The sequence below is a fragment of the Condylostylus longicornis genome, unplaced genomic scaffold (assembly GCF_029603195.1).
Source record: "Condylostylus longicornis isolate FDR11 unplaced genomic scaffold, ASM2960319v2 ptg000143l, whole genome shotgun sequence".
Taxonomy (NCBI): domain Eukaryota; kingdom Metazoa; phylum Arthropoda; class Insecta; order Diptera; family Dolichopodidae; genus Condylostylus; species Condylostylus longicornis.
Genome location: NW_026578111.1, coordinates 106,917 through 116,466, shown reverse-complemented (window position 1 = coordinate 116,466; position 9,550 = coordinate 106,917). Strand labels below are relative to the sequence as shown.

Sequence of the window (9,550 nt, the reverse complement as noted above, 5' to 3'; positions counted from 1 at the left end):
ACTCGTATATGGAATATTGATAAAAGCAAATGAGAAGTAAAATAAACACAAAAGTGACCGAATCAATTGTTAATATATATGCAATACAAGTAAAATTTAACGATATACTAAATCCAATTTTATAAAAACGAACGATATACTCCTATATGAAATATTGACAAAAGCAAATGAGAAGTAAAATAAATGAAATTCTATACATACAAAAGTGACCGAATCAGTTGCCAATATAAATTCAATGCAAGTAAAATTGAATGATATACTAAATCGAATACTCATAAAAACGAACGGGGTAAAAAGTAAATGATATTTTATTCTATACAAATAAAAGTGACCGAATCAGTTACCTTATTTGTATTGTATATTATATTACCAAAATAATATACAAATCCAAATAAAAGTATTGGAAATGTGTGACGTAAATAGGTAAATTTTATTTGTATTTGTATTGCATTTTATTTATATTTGATCAGTTCTCGTTCGTTTTTATTTGCATTGTATTTATATTGGCAAGTAATTCGGTCACTTTTATTTGCATAGAATAAAAATTCATTTACTTCAGGTCCCATTCGTTTTTATTTGTGTTGGATTTAGTACATCGTTCAGTTTTTCTTGTATTGTATTTCCATTGGCATCTGATTCGGTAACTTTCGTGCGTATAGAATTTCATTTATTTCACATCTCGTTCGCTTTTATCATGTATACTTTCTTATTTTCATTTTTATACACATAAGAATTTTTGGGAGAGGGAAAGAGTACGCAATAGATGTCAACCTCTTTTTTAATATTGTAATTTTGAAAGGCGACACTTTATTATTTGTTCCTATATAAAGTTTAGGGAAAAATATTAAGAATTTTAAAAGCGACACAATAATTTCTGTAATTCATTCCAGTACAAGGTGGCAAAAAATGTGTATTATATTATAAAAGCGAAGAAGAAAAAAATTGTTTAAAAAATTATTATAATTTATAGAATATAATTTTTAAAAATAATAAAAATAAATTTTGAAAAGACGTACAATAGTAAAAAAAAATTTAAATAGTTGTGAAAAAAAAATTTTTTTTTTTATAAAAATGGGTAAACATTATTTGAAGTGTTTGGAATGAAAAAAAGCCGACACAAAAATTTCATTGGTTGCCAAAAGATGTGAAGAGATAAATGTGTACTTTTGAAAATATTTTAAATATTTAGTGTTTAATTATTGTTATTTAGAAATTTTCTGTTTTACTAATTAGATTTTTATTATAATTTATTTAAAATGTATAAAAGTTTTTACATTTAAAATATATAAATATTTCCCTTTAGTCTTTTTTCACGTGTTTTTTAGTCGAGGGTCACCAATATGGCTTCCTAGTTATTTAAACAAGAAGACCATTTTGTGTTCTGATTTTATTAAAACACTATATTTTAAATTTTGAATATAATTTTTGTATTATTATTAATTTTTTAAATTATTTATTCATTTATAATTATTATCAGATCTTACTTATTTTAATTATTAATTCACTTATAATTATTATTTTTATACACAACTTATTTTTAATGTTCAAGTTAGTTACACTTATAATTATTTTTATTAAACTTAAAAAACACATGCTTATTTTAAATCAACTTAACTGCATTGTGACCATTTATCGAATAAAAATATAAGTATAGAATTTCAAATCATTTATACATATTATAATGAGAGCAAAATGAATTTTACAGTTAATTCATTTTTCGAAATTAAACTAAATTACTAACGTGTAAGTGAATCATTATGTAGGTATGAATAATATATTTGCCATGAATAATATATTTCCCGGTAATAATTATATTTCATAAAGTAATCAGTATGTATACACCTTTTTTCTTTATAAATTACTTTATTTCTATGTCACTACCTGATACTGTGTATTTACTGTACCAGGTACATGCATGTGTACATTCATACATGAAATTTCAAACTCTTTTGCTTTGATACATTCCAATTTTTTACCTAAATTTTATAAAATGAAAAATTAATTTTGTTATTATCAAAATAAAAATAACAAAATTTTTACCTAACTTAATTTAATTTTAATTCAATGTTTTTGATACACTCGTTTGTTTACAATATTTTGTTTCTTTCTTGCCTACACAACTCTTATTACCATCTATTTCTACAAAAAAATGGAATATTTTAAGAATTTGGAAGCAAGATGCAAACGAAAACTAACGGAATGGAGATATACTTTGATTGCGTATTACATCGCTCGTTTTTATGAGTATTGGATTTAGTATATCGTTCAATTTTACTTGAATTACAGTGGAGTCCGCTTATAGTCACACAAAAAATTTCATAAAAATGTGTGACTATAAGCATCATATGCCTATTAGCGTCAGTAGAAAAAAAAAATTTATAATAAAACTCAAAACTTTATTTTTTTTTTAAATTTAATTTTAAATTAAGTACTTATATGATTATGTACATAAATAAAAATCGTCTTTTTGAATTACAAATTAAATTAATGACAAATTTTTGTTGTGGAAATAATGTACCTATGTATGTACATACACAAAAGTGACAGAACAAAATATTTAAGTTACAATATTTGCCGCTACAAACTAAAAACTATTTGCCGTAAAGTAGGTAGTAAAACTACTTACCGCTTTAAGAAAAAAAGGCGTTCAGAGTATGTGACTATAAGCCACGTCAAATATATGAATTAAGGAATATGGTTCACAAAAAATACGATCCAATAACCGTATGTGACTATAAACGTTTGTGACTATAAACAAATGAAAATACATGAAAATATAATAAAAAAGATGTTGACAACGAAATTGTTGACTGTAACTGAATTATGACTATAAACAGTAGTGACTATAAGCGGATTCCACTGTATATTAATATTAGGCAACTGATTCGGTCACTTTTGTGTGTATAGAATTTCATTTATTTTACTTCTTAATTGCTTTTGTCAATATTGCATATAGGAGTATATCGTTCGTTTTTATGAGTATTGGATTTAGTATATCGTTCAATTTTACTTGTATTGTATTTATAGGCAACTGGTTGGGTCACTTTTTGGGGCATAGTATTTCATTTTAACTTTTCATTTGCTTTTATCAACATTGCATAAAGAGAGTATGTCGTTCGTTTTTATGAACATTGGATTTAGTACATCGTTCAATTTCACTTGTATTGTGTAATATTAATACAAAAAGAAATAAGGAAAAATATTAAATTTTTATAAACTACCAATTGTAAATAAAATATGTATATGCGGTGATTTTTTTCAATAACTAAAAGAGAGAATTGGAAATTTTAGTGAACGATAAACGATTCATTTTTTAAGAAGTGAACTAATCAGCTAAGTTTGGTGAAATGATTCGTTCTTTAAGATTAGTTCGTTCGCGAACGACACGTGACTTTTTAGAACTGAATTATTAAAAACTCAGAAATATATTCCATCTGTATCACTGCTATTATAAAACTATTAAATCTGTGCTAGTTGATAGCGATGACAAATCAAGTTTCCATCCAATCAAGCAAAATCGTATGAGAAAATTGGTCTTGTTGAATTCTTATCAAGCTTTTGAAGAAATAAAAAAATAAAATGGCGAGGATAGATTTTACTCGCTAAGAGCTCAGTGATCAGCTTTTTATTGTGAGGCTTGTATTTTTAGTGTTTTTTTATATAATTTAAAGTTATTTAAAATGGCTAAAAAGAATTACTAGTTGGCGACAATTTAATGGAATTTATTAAATCTTTTGGAAAAAGTAGTTCTTGCGTAATAAAGTAAACTATTTTTCCTTTGATTTTACATTATCTACTTTTTCTTAAGTTATTCATTTTTCACGTATTTTTATTTTTCAAATGAATCACCCTCACTATATACCTGGCTGTACTTCGATGTGATTAAAAAAATTAAATTAAATTTGGCATCAGATTTGATGTGTATTTAAGTAATACTTGATGTGTAAACAGAATTTCTTATGAAATTTCATAATGTTGTCAAATTGAATTGTCAAACTTTGCTTGATGTGTAAACGGTGTCTAACTTTTCTTGTTGGAAATGTTTTATAAAATATGAAGTATAGCAGAAAAATAAAACATATGTACATATGATTAGTAAAAAAAAAATATACGTTTTTGCTGTATGCGGTGCATTAACCACGATTTTATATTATATTGCAAATATAGTTTTTTTATGCAAAATATATGAAAATGAAATAGAAAATAATTTTAATGTCGACATTGAAAAGATTATTAGAGAATATGGTAATTGTTTTACTATCAATGCTTGTCATAAACACATGTATAAATTCCTTTGTTTTAGTCGGCGTTTTAGAACCGCAATTTTTGAATGTCAATCCTAGATTTAGTAAATTGCGTTTGAAACTTATAACTAACTTTAAATATAGTGATTATAATCATTCCATTTGGGATGTTCCAAAGAACTGGATATCTTATGTAAGTAAAAACGAAAAATTTTACGTATACAATATAAATACATATATAAATTAGAGTGACAATTTTATTTAAAATACGAAATTACTTTGATGAGAGGTGTAAGTAATGCATATTTAATAATAGGATTAATAAAACTATTATGTTTGCAGAATTGCAACCTTTAACAATTCCAGGTTTTAAATTTGGTACTAAACTAAAATAGCAAAGTAGAAAACGGTTGTTCTAAAGTGTTGCTATTGTTCTACCGCTTGCAAAAAAAATTTTAATTAAAAATTTGGCATTAAACAGTTTGGTTTATAGAAAAACACATTGACTTCATTGTGAGTTTAACTCTAGTCGCATTCTTATTGGTACGCCAAATTTGAATTTTCAATGATTTTAACGCAAATTTGAGTGTTCCATAGGTAAATTTATCTTTATCAAATTGGTTTTATTAAATTACTTCTTTTATAAAAAAATTTTATGTCGAAAATTGTTTGCTCAATTATTCAATTTCGAAAATGAAGTTGATTTATGCCAAAAAAAAAAAAAAATGACATGCAGATCACCCACTCGATTTTGGTTTTTGTCATCTTTATTTACAGATACTGTTGTTGCTCGTATAAAAAACATGCGCCGACTAAAATATATTCGATCTGAACTAAAATTCATGCTAGAATTTGGGCTTTAATTTTTTGCTTGCATTTGATATTTTAGAAATTCCAGTAAATACTTTTGGAAATGATCGTTTAATATTTATTTCAAGCAGACAACATTGCAGTTATCTGCAATTTGTTTATAATCAAAATTTTATTTTGCATCAATGCAAGTAACATTAATATGTAACAATTTTGCGAAGTACATATATACATACATTCATATGAAAAATGGAAAATTAGTAGATTAGAAAGGTAAGTAAGTTGCTAGGTAGGCAAAACAAAAAGTAAATATATCTACATAATTAATGCAGATTTGGGATCTCTAACTCTGGGATCTTCATCTCACGGATCTGGTTGAGACTAGTACTAAACATTTGCTTTTCTTTTGCGTTCCCCTAGGATCCTTCATAATTTACTAAAAGAGCATGCAATTGCTTTTTGAAGGCTTAATAATAGCCAATTGTGCAATAATAATTTCTTTTAAGGTTGGGGACTTGTAACTTGAAACAGCAACAATGTTACGAAGTGGATTGTCGTTTCCGGTTAACAATTGTGAATTCATATATTAAAAATAAAATGTTCTGATCTTGAAGAAATTAATATGTATTTGAATGGCTTGATTCATATACAAAAATAGAAAATACTTGATTATATTCAATAAATATTGAAATTTTAAAAATCATAATTTTATTATTCATCAGAAAAATGCTTTTAAAAACTATTCATGACTATTTTGCATGCTTTCTAATTTTGTGCTATACAATGTGTAAGCTTTTGAAATATTTGCAAGACAGAGCAATATGTATGTAGTATTTTATTTATTTCCAAATTGGTAGTATAAATCAGATATAGTATCTGGAAATTATATACAAAGCAAAATTTTATGGCGAAAATGAAACTTAAACAATAGCTACTGTAATTACATATAATAAATATAATGAAAAAGCAAAAGGTGATTACAAAACTTAGCAAAAAGATGTTTGCAAATTCAACAATTAAAAACAATCAAATTCAATAATATATTTATGTACATATGTTAACATGTGATTCTCTTAATAGATAATATACATACATGTAAAAATAATATTCATTAGACTTCAAGACTTCAAGCTGGAAATATTTTCCGAAATTTTGAATCGGAAAAAAATACAAAAGCAATTCTTAATGTTTTATGTTTTCGAAGTATGCTAATTATAAAATTTTTTTATTTTTTTTGTGAAATTTTTAAGTGTTCTTTATGAATCTCATTTTATTTAGTGTAACTTAAAAAAGCCATCTAGATTATAATTATATTTTTTTCGCTTTTTTTCTGCAATTTTTAAATTCTTTTTTAATTCAAAAATTTTACTCTGTAATTCAGTACCCTTCCACTTGGAATACAAGAGAGGTTGTATGCGCTAAAAATTGTATTTTTTTTTTAAATGCATTTTTCTGATGGAATTTAGCAATGGTTTTTTTTTAAATTAAAATTTTAACCTTAAAAAAATATGTAGAATCAGTAGAGCCAAAAATATTGATCAATTTTCTTCACACAAATAAATTCCGACGCACCTTCCATTTAAACTCCATATAAATTTGGAATTCATTTTTGATCTGCTCTCTGAGCTTGATGGCCTGTAGATATAGGTATATGGCATTATATATATAATACAAATAAAAAATAATAAAAAGTAAAAAAGTATGGTAACTTAGATTTAGAATTTAGAAAAAAATTAGTTTTGGAAAGATTTGGAAAAAAATTTGTTTTGGAAAAATGCTGCTTGTACAACATGTCACCTCGCCTTTCCTTCTTCTCACTTCTTAGTGATGAAGAGAGACTATTCCAAAGGAATGTGACTCTCACCCAGCATTTACACGTACAAGTTACTTGCAAGAAAGTTGCAATACATACAAAAATTTTACTAACACATTGAAATATTTCTACTTGCTTGTTTACTTGCAGTTCAACTTGCAAGAAAATTTTGCTGCCAGTAATTTGAGCAAGAAATTTGACATATTGAGAAATTCACAAAAAAAAAATTTGTTGTTTTGATTTTTTTTTTTTTTTAATTTAAAATTTTTGAATTTTATTTTGAAAAAATTAAACTTAGCAAACTTATGGTTTCTAAAATTTATAAACAATTATATATATTGCTAGTTGTTTTCTTCTGAAAGACATTTTCAAAAATTAACTTGCTAAACGCCTACGTCATAATAGCAAGTAATTTGACATTTCGAAAAACTAATTGACAATTAATATTATACAAACTTGCATGCAAGTAACTTGTATGTGTAAATGCTGGGTCACATGGAACGATAAATGTCTTCCACGAGTGGAATACGGAGGAATTTCTTACGTCAGTTATCTGATCGATTTCCGCCTCCTAATTTTGTTAGTGAGGCAAGCCGGGCAACAACCATCAGAGATCCTATTAAAAGATTTAATTTAATGGAAATTTAAAAAGCTGTCGGGACTACATCCAGGAAGTAAGGCCCATTTCTCAGAAATTCTGTCAAATTTTCTTCTATTTGTAGCAAATCTGGGGTAGGCCTTGAAAATTTCGTTTAATTTCAAGAGTTCGTAGACACCCATGGAAGAGACAGTGAAGCAACATGAGAGAATTCATCAACCTTGTCGTAAAAAGAAGAAAATTTTCAAAGAGTTTTAATTTCATATATACCTTGGACGATATTAATTCTTCCCTATCACATTCTTGGATTACATATAAAAGCTAGTGATTGTTCGAATGACATTTTTAAGCTCAAATCCAGCTGCGTCAAGTATGCAAGAAATCTGTGAACGAAGTTGTTGTAGTTCATGGAATGAACTTCCACCGCTAAAGAGATCATGAACATAAAAACATTTGTGAATGATTTCTGCTCCGAACGGATGTGTATTATCAAATTTTGTAAATCAAATCAATGACTCGGTAGCATGATGAGAAGCAGATGCCGTTTCATAAGTTTCATAAGTTCATAGGCTCGTTAGCCTTATCTCTCCATAGGATGCATTGGTTAAGTAAATCAGCCTTATCCAACAAAAATTGACAACAGAGCCAACCGTTAACACATCATTCAATTATAGACCAGAATCTGTTGTGGAATCGAGCTTAAATACTTGGTGTGGCAAATAATATTTGACCTCAAGAAGTGCTCCCGTGATTTAGGAACGAGCTCCATGTGACTCAGAGCCAAACATTCGCCAAAGAAATTAGAATATTGCAACTCCAAGGAGGTTTCAGCGTTCAGACGTTTTTCGAGTCCACAAAATCTTGATTCAGCAGTTGTATGCGATGAACCAAACTGGATATAATTCGGTTTGAAAGGAAGTTTGACTATTATTATTCAAGTAGGTGAAGTTCGAACATTTTCAAGGATGAAATTGTAAGAAGAAGTTTGTTCTTGATTGAGTTCAGTTGATGTATTATTTCAAAAGTATTCTATTTTTCAAAAATCCTTAACTGATTGATGTAATTTTTGATTTACTACAAAAAACAAGCTTGCCGTGCATATGTTCCTATCATTTTCATACTTGCCAGATAAAACCGAGCCAAAAGGAGCTTATGTATTGATGGCAAGCCACTTTCCAATATTATTTGGCCAATGCATAAGAGATCAAAAAATACATCAGCGTCAACCAATAAATCAATGGCTTTTTGAGTGAAGAATCATGGATCAACTAGCTGAACGTTTTGAGGAATTTTTCAATTGTCAATTTTGAATGAAAGTTGTGGCATCTCGGAAATTATGGATGGTAGTATTAGAAGCTGTAAATTTGCGATAAATTATTAAATCTTAATTTTACAGTAGCATGGTTAAAAATCGAATTGTAGAGCGTGTCATAAAGTGTTATGTAGAGCGCAACAGAGTGTACTTGACTGAGTGTCCGCTGTTCAAATTGTTGATGCACTTTGGAAAACCGATCAAGGATATTGAGCCTTGCAAAATTTGGCTAGCGAAAATAATAAATATAATGTTCGCTAACCTTACAAAACGCGCGAATTCAATCGCAAAGAAGAGTTTTTGCGGATGAACGATTTATTTTGATATGACTTGGCGTTATGTAGCGAAATTGTTAGATCTAGAGTCACAACATTCTTGAAACTCATATCTCTTAACCAATACCTTTACGCTATTAACCCAGTCAGTTAGTTATCGAAATTGATGGAATCCTCCCATTTATTTTGGGAGGCCGAATCCAGTTTACTCATGACAAGATGGATAATTATTGCATTAGCAACATCCTCACCATTTCCAATGCATAACACAGAAAGAAAAATGACAACTAAATTCTGAAGGTTGGCAGAGGAAGGTTGTAATTTTGCGCAGCTCAAAAACATCAGTTGTTAATTCCTGAAACTTCAACGCCTTGTTATCTAATCGGCTTTTCAATTGTTTTAGGATCTTTGAATGATTCTCTTCCGAAATTCTAAACTCCTTATTTGCTGCTTTAGTAGTACCTTCCATGCATAATAATGAGGGCAAAGCGATTTTAT

At 27.6% G+C, this 9,550-nt stretch overlaps 1 protein-coding gene across 1 annotated transcript in view; it reads left to right on the top strand.

Annotated features, from left to right (window-relative positions):
* Positions 1 to 4,028: 4,028 nt before the first annotated feature.
* The window catches only part of LOC129615666 (glycosaminoglycan xylosylkinase homolog), a 93,035-nt gene continuing 87,513 nt past the window's right edge, over positions 4,029 to 9,550 (top strand). Inside the window, exons 1-2 of the mRNA XM_055530992.1 lie at positions 4,029 to 4,245; positions 4,304 to 4,437. Coding sequence (XP_055386967.1) covers positions 4,089 to 4,245; positions 4,304 to 4,437 — 291 coding nt within the window. The 5' untranslated portion in view covers positions 4,029 to 4,088. The remainder of the gene's footprint in view (positions 4,246 to 4,303; positions 4,438 to 9,550) is intronic.